Raw genomic sequence first — 21,499 nt, forward strand, 5'->3', positions numbered from 1 at the left:
GAAAAAAAATCTTTAAACTTCTCCCAGATAATATCCCCGAAACTGTATTCCAGGCCTCCTAACTTCCAGAACTGCATTGGATTATAGGATATGGAAACACTTTGAAGACCAAAAATTGCTCTACTGGATCCAAGTATTATAAATGTTCAATCTTGGCATGGGTTTGAATTGTTGTATTAATTGTTTAAAAAGAAAATTATTTCTGATTACACTGCTGGTTATAAGACAGTTCTAAAATACTTAACATCTGTAATTGCTCCCATAAACATATATCTCCATGTGGCCCAGTCATAAACTGATACTCATTTCTTACATTTTCTTTATTATTAATAAAAAGTTATATTCTATTTAAAGTAGATCTAGTGAGCCAGCCTTACCTTTCATGAGGCAACACTGTCTGCACTCCATTCTTGCAAACTAAGAGCCACATTACTATTTCACAATAACCCATTAAAGTTGAAATAGAAATCCAGAGGAACGACAGAAAATAGAAGACAATCTTTGGAGTGTAGCCATAAATATATTTCTGTCATGCAATTTCCTTCAGAGTTACAGTTCTGTGCGGAAAGGCAGTTTGGGAGTCTTTGCCATTTGACAGATTCTTAAAGATGCTGCTAAAATTATGGACCTAGTAGATTTTTTACCACCAGGCTAAAGCAAACTGAGGGAGTGTCTGTCATTTTGTGCTATTATTTTCTGATCCACATAAAGAGAGAAATGGGAGTTCTCAAACAAAGTAATACAATAATATTCTTTAGAGATTTTTGAACTATTTTTTGTTTGGATTTTTTATTCTGAATATGGTGTCTGAAAATCATTGCTAGCATATCTAGACTTTGTAATAAAAATTTAGAAAGTCCCCAGGGTTCTAGACAGCAGGTATGAAATTAAAGATATTAAAGCTTATCTGAAAGATCTCCAGCTTGACCCTCAAGTATCATTCATCTTAATGATATGCCAGATGTTTGCCCTGATACTCTCATGCTCTCTTCCTCCTCCACGTCAAATGTTTTTAACCACAATCTGCATTTAGAAATATATTTTACAATGTGATCCAGAATTGATTTTGCAGCTCACTAATGGGTTGTAATCTAAGGTCTAAAAAAGATTGCATTATAGCTTGCTTAGGGAGAAGGTTTTATCTTCTTCCTCAAATAGTCACCATGTAGGCTTTGGCTATTGCTGTCCCTTTTTCAGTGGACATTTTTTTTTTTAAGATAGGGGTCTCACTCTCACTCAGACTGGAGTGCAGTGGCATGATCATAGCTCACTGCAGCCTCCAACTCCTGGACTCCGGCCATCCTCCTACCTCAGTCCCCTGAGTAGCTGGGACTACAGGCCTGAGCCACCATGCCTGGCTGATCTTTTTAAATTTTTTTGTAGAGACTGGGGCCTTGTTATGTTGCCCAGGCTGGTCTTAAACTCCTGGCTTCAAGCGATCCTCCCACCTCAACCTCTCAAAGCACTGGGATTACAGGTATGAGCCACTGTACCAGGCCTTCACTGAACTTTAACCCAAATTTCTGATACCATGTAGGAAGCAGAGCTAAATTAAGACTTAAAGTGATTCTGGATTTGCATAATGTAAGATTACTTTTATTTAGATTATTATTTTATTCAGTTTATATAACAGAGTTTGTATACCGTTTTTGATTTATTCAACACGTTTTCAATAGTAATAATAGCAGCAAACATTAATTGGGTACTTAATAGGTAAACATTGTGCTAAGTGCTAGTTACATAAAGTAGTTTACTTTAAAATACTTCTCTGTGGTCAGTGTGGTAATTATGTATGTACTTGTTAGTTTAGACTTCAATGCCAGGAACAGCCAATTGCTGTCATAGAAAATTCTCACTGTAGTGTTCAGCCACAACTTTATCAAAAAGGAAATACTCACTCCAGAGGCAGCTACAACAAATACTTTTATTATCTTTCTGTCAACCGGAGACATTACTAATTAGCATAATGAATTCAGAAACAGGTTTTGATTGGTGAAATTACTGACTTTTTACTTTGCATGATCAACGTAATAAATGGGTTCTCATTGATATGTGGACTGTCTAAAAGTTTGAGAGAGACTTCCCACTTGCTGTAAGAATCTGGCAAATCCCATAGTCTGCATATTAAACCAGCAGGGATGTGCTAGAGTGATCCCTACCTCATTTTGTGTCCAGCTACTGTTGGGAGGATCTGTGGTTTCCTGAACCTGCCTGGAAGATCACCAAATTCTGCTCTGGAATGACATTATGTAGCTTTGAGGGACCCTCTCATGCAAGGTGCTCTGAGAGCACCTAAAAAGTCCAAGCTGAGACTGCCATTTTATAGGGTAGGTTGCATAAAATATTTTTGTGTTCAACTACTAGTACATGTGGAGTTTTAAAAAAAGAAGAAGAAAAACTTCTATGAGGGCAACGACTACTTTCATTAAAACCTGCTGGCAAAATTATAGTAGTACAGCGAAGCTTCACCTACCTTAAACTTCCTTTGGCCTTATCTGCTGGAATACCTTATCTCCTGCTTATACCTTATCTGCTGGAAAGAATCCAGAACTTACATATGACCAGCTTGCTGTAGGTCACTTCCCATAAGTACTTTGTGGGCACCAGCTCACATGACTTCCACAATCACACTAGATAAGGGAAGTTCCCAAGTGATCCATAACTTGCCCAAGTCACATGATCCCAAGTGGCAGAGCCAGAAATCAAGCCCAGGCCTAGCGATTAGCCACCATGCTAAGCTGTAGTGAGAGTTCTGCAGAAAGAGCCCTGTGCTGTGAAACGTCTCAACCCTATGGTCCACTGGCTGTGAAAAGTTCAGACTAGATGATCTTTGGGGCTCTTCTAGCTCTACTATTCAATAATTCTGATTTTGAAGGGCTTAAGTATGTAGCTTTATAATCTTGAGCCCTTGGGATGGACACCATAGACCAGCATTTCTCAAAGGGTGATCCTTAAAATTATAGCACATTGTTTCTTAAAATCAATAAAAATTTTAAAAAAAACAGATTTGCTGAAGCCTACTGATTCTGAATTTTAAGGATAAAACCCTGATGTCCGACACATGTAACACGTTTCAAAAGAGGGTATCATGCACATTAAAGTTTGAGAGCCACTCGTTATTGACATCTAGAGTCACCTCTCAGGTTTCAGATGTGCTAGCTCAGGCACCTAGATTCTTAGGGAAGCTTTGATCTAGCAGAATATTCAGTCAGGTTTTGTGTAGGTACATTTTGATGATGGTGGGAACCAGTTTCAGTCAACTCTGGGTGGTTGGTTATTGTTTTCCTTACTTTAGCTTGGCCACAGTATATCCCACTTTTAAATACTTTATATTCCATCATCAGCCAAAAGAATATCCTTATGACATAACTGCTTATGATATACTACTAAGTATTCTATAATAATAAGCAATGATTTTTTAAAAATGCAGTAGGCCCTGGACCCTAATTTCTAGCAATCACCCTCTTCCTCATTCCATGGTTTCAATATATGGTATTGTGGTCCTGTCCAGGAAGGATAAAAACCTGGCTCCAGTTTTTCCAATCTGTAGCTGGGGTTACCATATTTTGCCCAACTTCAAATGTCCTGTTGAGTTTCATTTGTATTAATCTGGTTAAACGACAGTATTTGGATGTAAAAGTATGCCAGTATTTTATTAATATAAGGTATAATCTAGGCCAGGCATGGTGGCTCATGCCTGTAATCCCAGAACTTTGGGAGGCCGAGGGGGGCAGATCACGTGAGGTTAAGAGATCGAGACCATCCTGACCAACATGGTGAAACCCCGTCTCTACTAAAAATACAAAAATTATCCAGGCATGGTGGTAGGCACCAGTAATCCCAGCTACTTGGGAGGCTGAGGCAAGAGAATCGCTTGAACCCGAGAGGCGGAGGTTGCAGTGAGCCAAGATCATGCCACTGCACTCCAGCCTGGGTGACAGAGTGAGACTCTGTCTCAAAAAAAAAAAAAAAAAGTATAAGCTGAGCAAAAGAGAACCACCCGTTTAGTGCCCAAAATACCTAGCACTCACTACAGCGGGGGCTTGCTTTCTTTAAGATCTTGTCTTCCTGGCAAGCTGAGGGCAAAACTGAAGCATATTTAAAATAAATTCAGAATGCCATTTGAAAGTTATCCTTATATAAATCCCTTTATGAAAGGGGACCTATGTGATTTTTTTAAAACTCTCACAACACAATTACTGTAGAAAGATTTTTTTTTTTAAGAAAGAACAGAAGATGGGAATCACTGCTTCCCAGAAGTCAGTGCTCTGAGGGGGCAGTAGACCAAATATGATCATGAGCACTTATTAAGAATACAGGGCTTGTAAACAGATGAGGCCTGTGGGAGCTTGGGCAGCATCATCAGCGGGAGGGAGTTTCAGTTCCTGGGGCAGTCCACAGCGTCACCATCTACAGTGTTTTAGAAGTGCTGCACACCTCATCCTGAATGATCTCAGTGACAAGCCCCTCCCTGGCCAGTCCTGGTAGACTGCTGAATTTGAGCCACACAATACTATTTCATAATGCTACTTCTTATAATAATAATAACAACAACAACAACAATAATCCTAATGGCTATCATTTTGGGGATGTTCACTCTATGCCAGGCTCTATGCTAGGTACTGCCCATACCCTGTCTCACTTGAAACCTCTAACTACTCTTCAAGATAGTTATTTTAACTTCATTTGAGTCAGATTTGGAAACTGAGGGGGATTAGGGTAAGATCATCTGCTTACATAGCTGGTGGGTGGCGCAGTCAGGATTTAAACTCAGGTCTCTAATTTCAAAGCCCACGTCCTTTCCATCACACCACCCAGCCCTCTAGAAGTACTTATGAGTGGCGTGTTAGCTGTCTGCTGCTCGCTCAACCTAAGTGATGCAGCAGGAACAAAAGGGGCCGAGTGCTTGCATGTGTCAGCTTCATTGTAGCTAAGCTCTACCTGCAGTTGTCACCTACAGCTCAATGGCAAGGAGACATGAAAAATCCCACATATTGTACAGTGGCACCTCACAGTATATTGAATCCTTGTCACTGTGTTTCCTGATGACAGCTCTTAGTGTTAGAAGCTTTTAATTCCATAGTTTCATATTAATTTCAAACTAAAAATTACCTTATAATAGAAGTAGCTCTAAAGAGATTGATTTTACACATTAAAAATCAACTCACATGCCCTCAGTGCTCCTGAAAGGGGAATTCCAAAGAAATGAGGGGCACACTTGCTGTTGTTCTGGAGCTTGTCCCTTCTGATGAAGACTTTGCCACATCCAGAAGACCAGAACGCCCCGTTTCCTGGAAATCCCTCTTCATCTGTGCACTCTCTGTCAGTTGCAGAGGAATTTGTTTATTATTATTAATATTTAGAAAGTTTGTCTCTAGCAGTACTAAAATGTGCATCACAAAACAACACTCATTTACTGCGTTTGAAGTGAAGACTCTCACCCAGGAGAGCCCATCCACTTGAAGTTTATATCTCTCAATTTCAACTTGCAAACAGAGATCGATAAAAAACAATTGTCCTTTCAGAGTTGCATCTCTCCAGTTATTTATTTGGTCATGTCTCTTCCCAGAAGTTCTCTTAATTGAACCAGACACTATAAACCAGGTTGAGTGTCTTTAATGACAGCCCGCTCCATGCTTCTTTATAGTAAAGAATACATGAGCCTACAGCTGCAAAGCAAGGGTAACAGTTTCCCCTTGTGTCCCCATTTACAGCCCCATCCAAACAACTCCAGCCAGAAATTAAAGTTAGCTACCCACTTTTTCAAGCTATGGGGTACCCAGTAGGTTTTTGACAAGTTACCCTGGGGGCAGGAGGAGATACAAAATTGGACGCAACTCAAAAGATTCCTGGGCCCCAGGAAGCCAGCTGATTTGGAATGTCATCTGTACTGAAGCTGAGCATGTTAACGAAATTGTAGCTGTGACACTTCCCAGTCTGCCTTTGCTACAAGTTTGCTCTATACAGTGCCAATGAAAAGATGCTTTTAAAACATAATCTATTCATCCATCCATTCATTCATTCATTCAGCAAATATTTATTTGGTACCTACTATGTGCCCTGCTCTAGGCTGTAGGGGGACCGCAGTGAACAAAACACCAAAAAAGTTCTTGCCCTCATCTAGCTTCCAAAATTTCTAATGGGAATAAGCAGACACTTGAATATACAGCACATCGGATGGTGGTAAGCAATGGAGAAAAAGAAAACCAAAAAGGAGAATAAGGAGTGCCAGGGTGGAGATGAGAAGGTTTCAGCTGTAAAGGGCGCATGGGGTCAAAACACCTGAGGGAAATAGGGAGCAAGCCTGTGGATATTTTGGGGAAGGAGATTCCAATGAGAAGGAACAGTGAAGGCAAAGACCGGAGGCAACAGTGCATTTGGCATGTTGGAAGAAGGAGGAAGAAGCTCACCTTGGGAGCAGAATGAGTGAGAGAGACAGGAGACCAGGGAATGGTAATGGTAGAGGGGCAAGTAATGTTGTGTTAGGCCTTATTGGCCGTTGTAGGGACTTGCCTCTTAGAATGAGAGGGGAAGCCATTAAGGGTTTTGAATTGATGAGGGACAATATCTCACTTCTACTTTGAAAGGATCCCTACGGTTGCTGTGTTAAAAGTAGACTGGGGTTTGGTGGGAGGGTGTAGCAGTGAGAAAGGAAGACTCAAGAAAGAGGCTTTTATCCAGACAAGAGTTTAGGGCGGTTTGGTCAAAGGTAATAGGGGTGGAAGAGTTGAGAAGCTTTGGATTTGAGCTATATTTTGAACACAGAACTAATAGGAATTGCTGGTGGATTGGATATATAGGTAAAAGAAAGAAATTCAAGATGTTTGGCCTGAGGGGTGTAAGGATCCACTTACTGGCTTAGGGAAGACTGCAGAGGAGCAGATGTTAGCGGTTGAAAGTCATGTGGGAACAGATCAAGAGTTTGGATTTTGCACATGTGAAGTTTGCTATGTCTTTTTGACATCCAGTGGAGTCTGGAATCCTGATCCAGGCTGAAGTTTGCAGCCTATGAATGTTATTTTAGGCTATCAGATTGGATGAGATCACTAAGGGAGTGTGTAGATAGAGAAAACAGCTCCACGGACTGAGGACCTGAGATTCTCCAGAGGACAGAGAGGATATGAAATTATTGTAATAATGAAATGATATGAAAGTCTAAATTAGCCAGACCTGTAGACACCCAAACTTGCAAGTCTGTATTCTTCTCCTATCCCACAAGGTTGAAGTGAACATTAAATCAGAAAGTAGATGTGAAGACACTTGGAAGTATTAGAAGAAGAGTATGACAGTCATTTGGTACCTCCTATGTGCTGGGCACTGCATTAGGCACTTAATTTGCCTTATTAATGCATGTAATCTTTGCAGTAGCCCTGCACAATAGCTGTGATTGTCCAAACTAGAAAACCCAGCCTCAGAGAGGTCAAATTACTCACCCCGGTTCACATACATAGCAGAGCCAGCGCACCGTGGCTGAATTGTCTACCTCCAGAGTCCTCTGACTCCACCACAATACCAGACCTGGCTCTTTAACCTGGCTAACATTAGAATCACCTGGGAGCTGTGCAGTACTAGTGATGTCAGGACCCTCCCCAACACCTGTTAACTCAATCTATCAGGATAGGCCCAGGCAGCATAGTTTTTGGAAGCTACCCAGGTGATTGTAATGTGTGGCGAAAGCTGAGAACCACTGCATTTAGACTCGTTTACACTGTATGCATGTATGCTCTCCTAGATTCCAAAAAGAATGTGAGATGGGTTATACCTACCCATTGGTTACCAAACTGACCATTCATGTACTAATTCTGAACACCAGAATTAGTTGTGCCATAATTAGATATGTTAAATATTCAGAATAGAAAACAGAGAAGAATAGAAAAACATCATTATTTTCAGAAGTGACTTCCAGGGTTTTTTAAATTTCTTCTGCCTAGAAGTCTTCTAAATGAGGTCCTAACTGCCAAGTGTTTATAATTATTAAGAATAAATAAAAGCCAAGAGTAGATTATCAGGACATCATCTAGGTTAGATAAACCACAGAAACCTGAGTCAACCTTTTTAAGCGACACGGATCTAAGAACAAACAAGTCTGGTTTTTAATGCCCAAATCAAAACTGCCTTGTTCTTTTATGTCAGAAGAAATCTCTTCTGAGGCTTTTGTTCAACATAAACACAGTACCATAAAAAGGAAGATTACCGCTGGCAGGTAATTAAAGGTCATGTTGACAAAGCAAAACAAAATGTATATTAAAAATCGTTAATGTGCATTTGGGTCACAGCCTACTCACATTTACTTTTTAACTAATATTTGGAAGCCTTCTGAAAGTTCCAGTGTCTAAAGATGAAATTATCAATGCAGCCTTTTAGGTAAAACTACATCTAGGTTGTGGGCAGTGGCAGAGTCAACGAAAGCTCATGTCACACCATCCAGCTTCTCTTTGCATCAGACCCAATAGGTTCAAGTGTTTTTCTTCATTTATATAAAAATACATCTAAAATACTCTGTAAAATTGGACAACAGTTCCAGAGCCAGTCAGAAGGGGCCAGTTCTGTGTTGGTGACTATGTTAAATATATTCTTTTGACCTTGCATTATTTTTGTCATAATGAAATTCTTATTCTATTTTTGATGTTTTCACATCCTGTGAGTATGAACATTAGCCAGATTGTCTCTTTAGAAGACTAAACAACTCTTCATTCACGGCCTAGAAAAGGAAAAAGTAATCTCACTACTTCCTGCTAAGTTTGTCTCCATAAACATGGTGACCCCTCCTGGAGGACACAGCCAGTATTTGAACAAAGCCTTCATGGCTCAGTTCTTTAATTCTTTCTTGAATTCCCTGTTTGCTAATTACTCCTACAATGCTGTCAGACAGGTGAGGGTGTACCTGATCTTCTGAGGCAGAAACCTTCAATTGGTAGAGTTAAATTTTTCATTGTCAGCATCTGGTGAGTCGGCTCAGGCCATTCATTAAACATCTTTTCCAATCAGAACATACCTGTTTCAAAACAGAAGTAACACCAGCTGCTCATTTTGGTCTCTTCTTGCATCTTTATTTACATAAAACTTTCAGCAAAGTGATGGGGTTACAGTCTGGGTAATTGAAGACTAAAACACAATTTTTAATTTTCCTAATGACCTAAAAATGGTCATCAACCAGCCTTTATTCAAAGAAAATAAAAGCCTGCCAAGTAATAAGCATCTTTATTGAAAGGGGTATCTCTCTTGCTTTCAGACTTTTCTTGTGTAACTATTATTTTCCTTACATTTTACCCTCCATTATTCTATCTTATTGAAAAGCAACCCTTGCACCACTTTTTTAGGGTTCCTAAGTACCCTGATAAATTATTTTCCAGTATTTCAGGCACATAGCATGCAGAGGAACACCGACTCTGGAGCCAGTCTGTCTATATTCACACCCCAGCTATGTCCTGATGCTAACTATGTGTGGCTTTGAGCAAATTTCTATTTACCTAATGCGTCAATTTCCTTCTCTGAAAAGTGAGGATAACAATGGTAGTTTCACTCATCATGGATGTGAGGAGTGGATGAGGTGATGCTTGTACACTCTCAGAACAGTGCCTGGTACATAATAAGTACTGTGTAAGTATTGGCTACAGTCAGTATTCTGCCTCATCCATAACAAATGAAAATCCAAAATATCTGTGAACTCCAGATAATGGTTTCTGAAGTCCTATGTAAGGTGTGACTGCTGGAAGACTAGAATATGAATAATGCTCTCTTTTTTCTAAAGGTCTTAGATTACTGGAAAGATCCTTCCTTTCTTTTAATAATGGCCTTAGATATCAAGTTTATGACCTATCTTTGTTAATTTTCCTCCTTTTCCAGGCCTGATTCTTCTTTTTGGATAGAGGAATAGTTTGGAATTCTGGTTTTGAAATATGAGGGAAGGCCAAGTCTCTTAGGAAAGTTTTACATAAACATCTATTTAACATAGCTGAATAGCTCCTGACTATATCAGAAAAGCAGTGTGAGCTTCCAGTCTTTTTAATTGTAGACAGGAAGCGGGGCAGGAGAGCAATAGGAAGGCTTGACAGGAAAGCAGTTTCCTAGTGGGTAGCAAAGAGAAGATTTGGGTCCAGTTTGTGCAGCATGTTTGGTTGACACGTCCTGTGTGGATTTCAACATGTTCCTTTCCCTCATATGCCACCCACAGAGATAACCCTAAGACACTTTTCAGGCTTCAGAGGTTGGAAACTAAAATTCCATTGATACATGTGAGATACATTGGTACAAGATTGTCCTGTTTTTCTGCCAGAACTCAAGCAAAGGGGGTTTGTCCAACATCCCAGAGGTGCTGCTGTTGGCTTTCTATTTAGCAATTTGGAAATCCTAAATCTAAGTAGATTCGGTGAACCCAACCCCAGGACACTGAGAAAATCATTAAAGAGCTCCAATTTGCATGTATCATTTAGCCGCACCTCATTTTGGATATGATTCTTTGTATGAAAAGGGGAAAAATGTTCTCTTATGTGTCTCACAAGGCAACAGTAGAGGTTCCGATGCTGTGCTGGGGTCCTACCAAATAATTTGGCAGTTTTTAGTTAAAAATGGAGTAATACACACAAAAACAGGGAAGCAAGTAAAACATAAACCACTGGCAAGCGTAAAGCAGAACAATCTGCGTATTAAAATACCATGGAGAATTTGAGCAAAGGACCAGTCACTCAGCTGGGGGCAATGAGAGCAGGTCACATGATCTGTGATCTTTTCCCCCTTCCTGGGGGACTCTGCAGAAAGTTGAGTTGCCAGCCTTTGGAAGGTTCCAGAATGGGTTTAGGGAAAGTCCTAGAATAGCCAGATCATGAACAGAGCAGAATTCTGGGGGCTGTGCAGACTAAACCTGCCTGGTCCAAAGAACCACATTGTAGGCTAGTATAGGGGCAGCACCAGACTGATCTCACAGGCAAGTCATACCCACCAACATGAAAGGAGGTGACCTTTCTTTTGACACCCTCTAAAAGGGAGAGAAAATTAAAATAACCAAACTGCTCACTGAATTCATTTTATCTAACATCTTTTTTCATTTGACAGTGCTGCATTTTCCCACTGCCCTGTGTGATGATCTTGGTATTGGGTGGAATTGCTCTTTGCCTAACTTTGGCATGGTATAGTCTGTCTTGTCTCCCTATTAAATGAGTAAGAATGTAAGCTCTCATGAGGACAGGGAATTTTGATGTATTCACTGCACCTAGAAGAGTGTCCAGCACATAATGGGTGAACACTTGCTATATACCAGACATTATATATTATTTTATTCTTTATTTTTAAAAAATCCAAAAACTGACAAAGTGGTGCATTTCATACATGTAAAAACAGATTAAATAATAACTTGCCCAACCAAGTTCACACAGGTAGTAAATGGTGGACATGAGATACAAACCCAGGGCTCTCCCACTTCTGCACCAGGCTTCTTAACTGCTACACTGTTCAGCCTCAGGCACACTACTGGATATAATCAATGATAAATCTCTGCTTGGAACACAGCTATTCTTACTAGAAATTAGCTTGCTTTAGGATAGTCCTAACTGAAAGCCTTTTCTAACCAAATTCCAAAGGCCTTGTTTTACCTTATCAATGCATCATTTCATACTCTAAAAAATGTGTAATTGCCCCTTTGTTTAGTTATTTGAGATAAATCAGTGGCTGTGAGTTTGACTTTCTGTGACTATTTTGTCTCTGAAGAGAAAGTCTGTGTATGTGTGTGCATGTGTGCGTGTGTGTGTCCATGTGCACAGGCATATGTGGTGGGTAGGGGGCAAAGAGATTGGCATTTGGTGATGTCTGAAGAATGGCTGTGTTCCTCAGTAGCAACTCCCCTCCTGGGTTACACTATGCTTAAAGGGACCATCTATACCAATGAATTTTAAAGGCAAACATAAGCTTTTCTGAAAGATTCACTAAGGAGGAAGAAATAGAATTCAAATAACAGTGTTAGGACATTTGGATGGTAAACTTATGGATGTTTCTAACTAAGAACAAACTAAACAAAAGTGAGAAATCACCATGACAACTGAAGAGAGAAGCAACTGGATTCCAGATTTGCCAGCAGCTCTCTCCAGAACCCAGTGAAAAGCCTGAGAAAGCATTTAAATGGAAAACAAGTCATGTAAATTCAGGTGAATTAATCTTTGAAAGACAAAAAATGATCCAGGTGATTGGAGTATACTGTCTTGTGCTAAGTGGGAAAGTAAATGTAATATTAGACTTCAAAAGACACAACGGGTGTTTTTCAATATACTTTCTTGCTTACTCCATACTTCAATACTCATTTTGAATTTTGTGTTCCTTAGTCAGTCCAGTTTCTTTCCTTCCTGCCAATATCAAATCTATTTTTGCCCTGTGAAATATAATCCTCTCCCAGAGGGATATGTGAATGCATTGTTTTTAAAGTCTAGTGAAGCAACTAGTATTTGTTCTAAATCCTATCTGTCTTTTTCAACATAGGAAACATTACTTTAGCAGCTATTCATAAATAACCAATTATTTATGTATTCAGCACCAGCCCTGTGCTTAAACGTTGCAGGAAATTAAAATAAAAATATAGTATTTTGCCTATGTTCAGGAAAAATCAAAACCTACACACAAGAAAATAGTGACAACATCATCAAAGGCTAAATTATGTGATGCATCTAGAATGAGTACCTTCATTCTTCAGAAGAATGAAGAAATCAATAGGAAAGCCACCTTCATCATGGAGGAAAATATAAGACTGAGCCTTGGTGACCCCAAAGGATTTAGGTATATGGAGAAAAATGACAATATCCACGCAGAACTCAGCTTTAACAAAGATTAAAAAGTGCCAGCCCTGAGCCAGTGACCGCAATTGGCAAGTGAAAGTTTGGTTTAATGGAGTTAACACAGCTTAGAGATTAAAGGCAAACACACTGGGGTCCAGTTCTGCCTCCACTGCATACCAGTGTAGGCCATTAGGCAAGGTACTGAACTGCTCTAAACCTCAGTTTCCTCATTTTTTAATGGAAAAATTGCCACCTACTTCCTGGGGCTGTTGTAAGGATTAAAGGAGATGATGCAGGCAGAGCCCTTAGCATGCAGTAGTGCTTACATAATGGTGGTAGTAGTGATTGTTTTTTACTGAAGTCGAATAAGTAGAGGATTTGATGAATGGGCACTGGAAAGTCATTGGAGTTCTTGGGCAGGGTACTGGCTTTAATGAATGTGGATTTGGGGAAGATTAATCTGGCTGTGATTTGTAGGATTGATGAGGGAAGAGTCTGAAGACGAGGAGTTATGTCAGAAAGCTATAAGTGTAATCTTGGCTTCATTTTATGAGGAGCTGAATTAGGAAGATGGCAGTGAAAACTGAGGAGAAAAAGGAGTGGTAAATGAGGGGAAAAAACTAAAGAATTTGTTAACTTAATGTAGAGGTGGAAAGACAAATAGAATTTGTCAAAGATGATCCCCAAACTTTGGGTTGTAAAAAGCAGGTAAGCTAGTGACAGTAGGAGTTGCAGAGGACTGTGAGGGGCTGGAACTCACCCCTCTAATTGTGTAAAGCCAACATGGTCGAGACAAATGCTATGAGAAGGCAGTACCCAAGAAAGCAGGCACCTTGTCTGGGTTATTCTCCTGATATCCCTACCACCTAGACCAGTAACTCACATATAGCAGAAGCCCAAAAAGTATTTTGTTAATGAATGAATGAATGAATGGTAGGAACATAGTACACCTACACAAGTAAGTAAACTCTGAACAATAATGTAAAGTAGATCATTTTTATATTGTGAACAATAGAGCAGCTTCAGTGGAAGTTAAATAAAAGTCTGTATTTAATCTAAGAAGAAAATGTCTGTTTCTCAAGGAAAATAAAAAACTGTCCATCCAATAGGAAGTAGTTATTATTGAAGCTTGAACACTGATACAAAGGGAATTTTTTAATTCAGAGAACATAAAATAAACATATTTAAAATAGGAAAAAAACTTGTTCTTATACATATTGTTTTATCCTTTCCATCCTGGGTATAGGATAAAAGAAAATCCTTACTTGCTTGTTAGAAGAAGAAAGCTCTTACTTGAAGTTCCTACTTGGCAGATGTCAGTTGAAAGCTCTGCTTATGGAATATGCTGCAGTGTCAAACTCTGTTGGATAATGTTAGACAAATGTGTCATGTGTGACATGGAAATATGGCATGCTGTACATTAGTGATTTCCCAAGTGTTTGGATCAGGTAGTAATGTGCTGAGAAAGTGCTCTTTATCTATCCACACAGTGTACTTGTAGAGCAATGGGGAAATGCTTTTGGTGGAAATTACTTTAGTCAGAAAAAGAATCCATTTACAATATGTGCCTTCTAACATCTTTCAGACAATGCATTGTATTAAAGAGGCATTTTTTGATTAATGTTTTATAAACATTTTTCAGCATGACAGCTTAAAGTCCCTGTAAAATTGTAAATGCGTGCATAGTGTTCACTTCCATAAAGTCAAATGCCATCTCATAAAGTCTAGTTGAATCCTGTCAACCATGGTGACACAGAATCAGTACCTGGGAACATTAAAATTAATTTGCTTCATTTATATTACTGCAGTGATAGGAAGATGAAAAGAGTCCTATATTTAAATTTTACTTTAAAAGGAAAACTCTTTCTAGTAAGTTTGTTTGGGTGTTTTAATTATCACTATTTTTTTTTCTAATTAACAAATGTAGTAAAAGTGGAGTGATAGTCTGCACAATAACTTTATGACAGAATCTGGAAAAATACAAGTTTATTCATTCAGCACACTCCTTTTGACCACCTACCATATGCTCAATGATGAGAAGAAACCATTGCTGACCCTAAGAAGCTTAATGGTAAAGGACATGCACGAGAAGGAGGCAATGATAATAAGGGTAGTGAAGGTGAGGTTGGAATGCCCTGGCATAGGTCAGCATGGAGTAGAAAGGATCTAAAGGCCACCTTGGGACTTTGAGGATGGCTTCCAAGAGGAAGCAACCTAAGACCTGAGGGCTAAAGGATACAGAGGAGTTGGCTGGGTCATGAATGGGTGATGAGCATCCTAGGCAGAAGGAGCTCAGGTGCAAAGTCCTAGGGGCAAGATAGAGAATGGCACGTGGCCAAGGATGGGTGAGAGGACCACAAGGTGCCCATCATGGCTGGAGCGCCCATGTAAAAGAGCAGAGAAGTAGTGAGATTTAGAGTGAAAAAGAGTAAAAGTTTGGGGCAGGTTAAGAAGTTCTCTTATGCTCTTATGCCACAGTTTAGGGATATCTCCTGTGTGATACACTTCTGTGTGATGTGACACGATCAGATTTGCAATTTAGAATGTTCACTCTGGTCACAGAGTAGAAAATGGCTTGGACAGGACAACTCTAAAGGCAGAGAGACTGGTTTGAGACTGTGGAAGAGGTGCTCTTAAACAAAGGTGAAGGGAATGGAGGTGTGAGTGGTCACCCATGTGCCCAGTAAGTTATGGAAATGCAAGGTTAGGTCAAATCCCGCTTCCCAGTATGTCTAGCCCTTCTACAGAGTACTTGAGCAGTTACATGAGTTCTAATTGAATGAATAAGTAAGCAAGTGAATTAGTAAGCAAGTGATTGATGAGGACAAAAGAGTGGTGCATTACATAGGTTTCTGGAATAAGAGATGCAGCTGATTTTCTCTGATTTGACATGAAGAGCAAATGTTGCCGAATTCTTGGCCAGCTGACAGAAATCACAGTATGGCAAGTGCAGTGGCTTTTAGCAGGTTCTCAACCTCTCTCAACAATTGAGATGACCCCCAAGTTTCCAGTTGTTGTCCAGATAGTGCTGCTAACAGCAAAGATGCCTTAGAGAAGAGATACTGAGTTCACCACTTCCAAGTGATTGGCACCATAGCATGGAAACTCGAACACGGAAAGTGTTAACTCTCACTCTGCTTATCCCAACTTCTCTTTCTATTCTGACCTTGGAGAAACTGAAGATGTACCAAGTAGATGCTTGGGATTGCAGGGAGGGGAAGCAGGGGAGAGGTTGAAAGAAAAGGTTGAGATAAATAGATTTAGAAGAAACTCTAATAATTGAAAAGGAAAGTAGATCATTGAATGATTGAAAAGTAAGGAAAATTTTAAGTCCATATAGCAATGGAGGAGATGCTTTTGGTAAAAGTTAGTCAGAAAAAGAATCCATTTACAATATAGGCCTTCTAACATCTTTCAGACATGCATTGTCTGAAATAAAATAAAGTTTCCTAAAACAAGTAACATACGACTCGAGTCGCTGGAGTGGGCCTCCCCCTGGCGAGTGACTGACTTGTGAATCCACCATGTGAGAGTGGCATAGAGAGGATACACGAAAGAGACTTGGACTGTGACCTTTGGGAGCTATTTTTTTCTCTGATATATTACTTTTAAACATATTTTTAACATTATTCACTTGTGGGGGTAGAGACAGGAAATTTGATTAATGACTAGCAAGAAGGTATTGCAGGCACATAAGATGGTAGGGGAAAGTTCCTATTTAATTTGACAAATTTCTGCCTCAGCTGTAAGTGATCTTGGATCCCTTCTCTTTTTCAAGCAAAGGGAATGACTGTCATACAAGGCAGAGTAAGAAAAGGGCAACCAGAGTCAGTCAGGAAAGCAGAAATCACCCTTTGAATACAGGGAATTGTATTGTAAATAGTGTTGGAAAGCTGAAAAGGGAAATGGGCACAGTGAGGGAACAGGACAAATAAATGCAGAAAGTAGCTGGAGCTGGGGGACAAGGGGAAGAAGTTAGAATTCTCAGAACCTAGAAGCTTGGAGAAAGGCAGCAGAGCGGGTTCTCAGACATCCGAGGAAGGGCACTGCCCCGCTGGTGCTGTGGCCCTCAGGGGCACAATGAGTTATAGGCTGGAACCAAGTACCCCTGCACCAGTGAGGGGGCCTGGCAGGAAGCCCAGACTGGAAAGAAATTCCTCCTCCTCCTCCAGCCTTCCTCTGGGGCCCCTTGCAAGGAGCAGCTGACCAGAAGGACAGGTGTTTGAAGAGTCCCAGCTTCCTCAAGAGCAGTGGACAGAAGGGTGTGTTTGAAGGAGAGAGATAAGAGCTGAAGAACCAGCAATGGCTGGAAGAGAACTTCCTAAAACTTGACATTAGGGTCCAAAGAAGGGAAAGATGATTTGTGCACCATAAGCTTCTTGAGGATCAAAGCTATGCCTTTGAATCAATGACTTCCTTGCCACTATTGGGGTAGCCCTAGCAGTTGCTTTTGACACATTTGAAATCACAGGGATGTGCTGGTGTGGGGAGCAGAGGAGTTTGACACCATACTGCCCCTGGAAGTGCTTCTGAGAGGTCTTCAAGGAGAATGAGTTCCGAAAGGATGGCTGGACTTCAAAGTGTTCTGCATGCCAGGCCCTCTCCCTTTTCACAGCAGCTGCAGTGCCCATGGCGTCTGGAACCGACCTTACCTGAGACAGGGAACTGGAAATTCAGGTTGCCTGAGTCGCAGTTTAGAACCTACCACTGAGAAATTTTCCTGACCACTAGGTGCTTCGGTTTCCTCATCAATATAACTTTTTGTTTACTTATTGTAGCAGCAGCATCTGGGACTGTCGCTATGGCTTCCCTTCTGAGCTCACTTAAGCTTGCTGATGAATGAATGACACAGAGCCCAGATTCTTAGCTAAGAGCGGACAACATAGGTGGTTTAGCCCAGCAGCCTCATATCTGGCGTCAGTCCTCGAATCTGGGGTCAGAAAGTCCTGCTCTGGTCCTTTTTAGGGACAGAATATCATCATACTTCTATCACTTGCTCCCTTTAGCCTCACATTTGCTCCATTCCCATCCCCCAATGTCTTAGCATCACCTCTTTGGGCCAAGGAATGAATAATGTTTCTTGGAAACAGAAGAAGTTGTATTCAGATTTTATTTTCTCATTGTAACAGCTTTTCAAAACTATAGTATCAGATGCTGCTTTTCAGCAATAGATTTTTAAAGCTTATTTTTTTTTAAAAAAGGCCCTTCGTTTTTTATATTACTATAAAGACAGAAACTGCAAAAAATCTAAGCATGTACTTTAGAAGCTCTCAGAGACTATGTTTGGGAAGAGTTAAGTGTTTTCAGTTTATGGCAATGATATGTGAGGCTGTGAAAAAGAAAGCAACCATGAAATACATTTTTGCGTAAAGGTTTGAAATTTATTAGAAGGTAAAATAATTGAAAAGCTAAGCCTTCTTTGTTGTGTTCTAATAAAAAGTTATTTATGTGCCATCATTGTACATGGTTAGGAGCTTGGGTCCTTTTCAGAGGCTGTTATCAGAGAAACAAGAAAGCTAGGCTATTAAAGCTATTCAGTTGGAAAAGCTGATACATACATAGCACTTCTGAAGACGCGGCTGCATTAAAGCAATTAGTAATAATAGTTAGACGCTAGTATCTGAATTGTGTTAGTTATAGAAGCTCAAAAGTTATGCACTATAGGCAGCAGCTTATAAAATATACACACCTAGCCCTTGGCATAATAGAATAGTAGACTCATGAAGTAGTATTCATTTGAGTTCCATTAAGACATTCACTGTGGAGTTTAAACATTCAGCCCTAATTTTTTTTTTTTTTTTTTTTTTTTTTTTTTTTTTTTTTTTTGAGACAGGGTCTCACTCTGTCACCTAGGCTGGAGTGCAGTGATGTGATCTCGGCTCGCTGCAACCTCCACCTCCCAGGTTCAAGCAATTCTTCTGCCTCAGCCTCCCGCATAGCTGAGACTACAGGCGCGTGCCACCACGCCTGGCTAATTTTTGTATTCATCTTCCATAGACCAATCTGTATGAGCCTTACCTAATGATTGTAAAGCACTTTAAGATCCTTGGCTGAAAGGGAACATACAAATCCTTTATTAAGGTTCAGTTGACTAAAATGCCCTCCTACTTATAGCAATGTATACCATACATTATCTTACCATATTTTTTTACTCTCAAAAGCAAGCTTTGGGACTTTGAACTGGTACCAGGCAGTTCTCCCTAAAGGCTAACAAGGCTATCTCACTATTAAGCAAGAAGAGATCCAATTTTAGCATCTTCCTCTTAAAGCAACTCCATCACACACAGTCTGCTCTCCTCTCCTTGTTAGATAAGCTTCTAATTTGCAGTGAGAATTATTGGTACCCTCGAATACTGACCATCTTTCCACCTTATTCTAGTTAGAACTTTATGTACTGAAAGGAAGATGTAAAGTTTTGGTGACCCATTTCAGACTTTCCCATTTCAGTTCCGTGAATAAACATGGGGAAATATGGTAATAACCTATTTCAAAGTTCTGATTTTGATGGAGTATGTCTTTAATTTGATGACAGACTGAATTTGCTTTAGGTTTCCTGTCTTCTTTGTTCAACAGGAATTCCGATGCTGAAGATCGTGTTTGCAGGCCATGAGCATCTCTCTTTAATATCCGTACCCTTGCTCATCTACCACCCAGCTCAGATCCTTCTGGGAAGTGTGTTGGTGCCAACAATCAAGTCTTGGATGGTATCAAGGCAGAAGGTGAGTCTCCAGAAAGATCTTATTTGGATCCAAGTTAGATTAAAGTGCTGTTCCTGAATCTGAACTGTTCATACACTTTAGATTTTGCTTGCATATCTTTGTTTTCAAGTACATATTTTCTTACTTAAATACAATAATAATGATGCACTGATCCATTCCAATCTGAACAGGAGGGTTAAGGTTAAAGATCTTAAATTCTTATAAAAGACAGTTGTACTTAACGTGCAGTTTTTACAAGCTCTTTTTAATTCATTCATATTGAAGGGCATATTATATGGGGTAGAGGTTCAGTGAACATACTCCAAATAGATACCTGCTCTACTCCGGTGCATACCATCTTTGCCTCACTCAGTCTTTCACCTGTGTCTTACTTCACATGCCTTTCCAAATAAGATAGAACCTGGCATTATCCAGATTGCCTACTTTATTTTTAATTTTCCAGACATATAATAACCTATTTGTACAGCAAAACTGCATTTGGGCATTAAAAAATAAACTTTAACTAGCAAAGAAGTCCATGCAATGTTAATTTCACCACACTTAGAATCTTGTACTTATTAGATATTTATGGATTTCATTTCCTAAATTATCAACCAAAATAAGTAAACCAGGTGATTCACAAGAAGTTTAGATGATGCATATAATGTAGTAGCATCGATAGAACTGGTTCCTTCCCAGTGACTTGGACATACCAGGACTTATTTTTGTCTATACACAAAGTAGTGACTGTTATCAGGAGATGTGTGGGAAGAAAAGACATCCAATGACAAGGCCCTGTGTCGTGTTCTTAATATCCTGAAAATGGGATGGCCACAGTACCACCTATTGAGCACTGTGTGTGCTAAGCACATCCTGTCCTCTACCTGGTTCAGAGGATGGATTTTGGGCCTGCCTGCCTGGGCTCAGAGCTCAGGCTGCTGGCCTTCTCATCCTGTAACCTGGGGCATACTTTACTGAGCATCCTGTAGCTCAGTTTCTGCTGACTAATGATATCTACACCCTAGGGTTGTAGAGGATTACGTGGTGAGTGTTTGATAAAGCTAGCTGCCATAATTATTATCATCATTGTTCATCATTATCTACAATGATGTTCACTGCAGGCTTTGCTCTCTCCATTTTACGGGTTAGGAAATGGGCTCGGGGAGTCGAGCAGCTGGCCTGAAACCATGGGGTAGTTCAGCCAGTGCTGGAGTTAGGACTTGAACACTGGGCTATTTGACCCCCAAAATCTTTTCCCACACCATGATGACACTCCAGACAGAAGTGTAACATCACTTTTAGACGGTTTGCCCTAGGCCCCCAGGATCCTTACCTGAGAAGTTGAGCCCATCCAACATGTTCACTAATTTGGTTATTTAACAAAATGTTAACATAAAAAAGATTCCTCTTCTATGCTGGGTACCACTCCAGGCTCTGAGCCTCCTACTCAGAGTTGGTTGTGGAGCAGTTTAGTACCTTTTGCTTTCTTTTACTATTTATCTCCTTTGAAATTTTCTATTTCTATTTATGGCTTATGTTTATCAATATGTATGCACATTGTCAGAATTTGTACATATAAATTTTGACAAAGAATGAAGAAAATTATTTGAAAATCCTAATACTCATCAATATTATACAGCCATAGTGAACAGTAAATTAATCAGAGTGAATTTTTCTTCCAAACATTTAAAAGTTCTAGAATTTGTTCTGTAGACTAACAGAAGCATTTCCAAAAGGGAGAATAAATTGTACAATGTTGTTCATTTTTCCTTTGTGTAGAAACTACTCCAAACCAGGGGGCCACTGGCTAACTTGAATAATCCAGAAGGCTTGGAATATCTATCCATCAAATTTGGGCATTAAAATAAATACCAAGAGTCCATCCTCCAGGTATCCACGAGTGCCTCCTCTGCTTTGCACACAGTACTGATTGAGACCCAAGGCTACCGTCTAGTGCACAGGGCAACCATATGAGTAGCCAGGCCAGGTGTGGGAGGGGGAAATGACAGTCTGCTGGCCAGAGAGATGGGCAGGGAAATCTGT

At 40.0% G+C, this 21,499-nt stretch overlaps 1 protein-coding gene and 1 long non-coding RNA gene across 3 annotated transcripts in view; one reads left to right on the forward strand and one right to left on the reverse strand.

Annotated features, from left to right (window-relative positions):
• SLC10A7 (solute carrier family 10 member 7) overlaps positions 1 to 21,499 on the forward strand; it is a 272,783-nt gene that overhangs the window by 248,594 nt on the left and 2,690 nt on the right. Inside the window, exons 11-12 of one of the 2 annotated variants that reach the window (XM_017881490.1) lie at positions 19,332 to 19,477; positions 21,236 to 21,346. In XM_017881490.1, coding sequence (XP_017736979.1) covers positions 19,332 to 19,477; positions 21,236 to 21,319 — 230 coding nt within the window. In that variant the 3' untranslated portion in view covers positions 21,320 to 21,346. The remainder of the gene's footprint in view (positions 1 to 19,331; positions 19,478 to 21,235; positions 21,347 to 21,499) is intronic. The other variant, XM_017881491.1, reaches the window with a different exon arrangement.
• LOC108535479 (uncharacterized) overlaps positions 1 to 21,499 on the reverse strand; it is a 56,530-nt gene that overhangs the window by 19,829 nt on the left and 15,202 nt on the right. Inside the window, exons 3-4 of the long non-coding RNA XR_001887244.1 lie at positions 8,885 to 8,995; positions 5,169 to 5,320 (exon numbers count right to left, since the gene is read on the reverse strand). This is a non-coding gene — a long non-coding RNA (uncharacterized LOC108535479). The remainder of the gene's footprint in view (positions 1 to 5,168; positions 5,321 to 8,884; positions 8,996 to 21,499) is intronic.

The sequence above is a fragment of the Rhinopithecus bieti genome, unplaced genomic scaffold (assembly GCF_001698545.2).
Source record: "Rhinopithecus bieti isolate Rb0 unplaced genomic scaffold, ASM169854v2 scaffold_12478, whole genome shotgun sequence".
Lineage (NCBI taxonomy): Eukaryota > Metazoa > Chordata > Mammalia > Primates > Cercopithecidae > Rhinopithecus > Rhinopithecus bieti.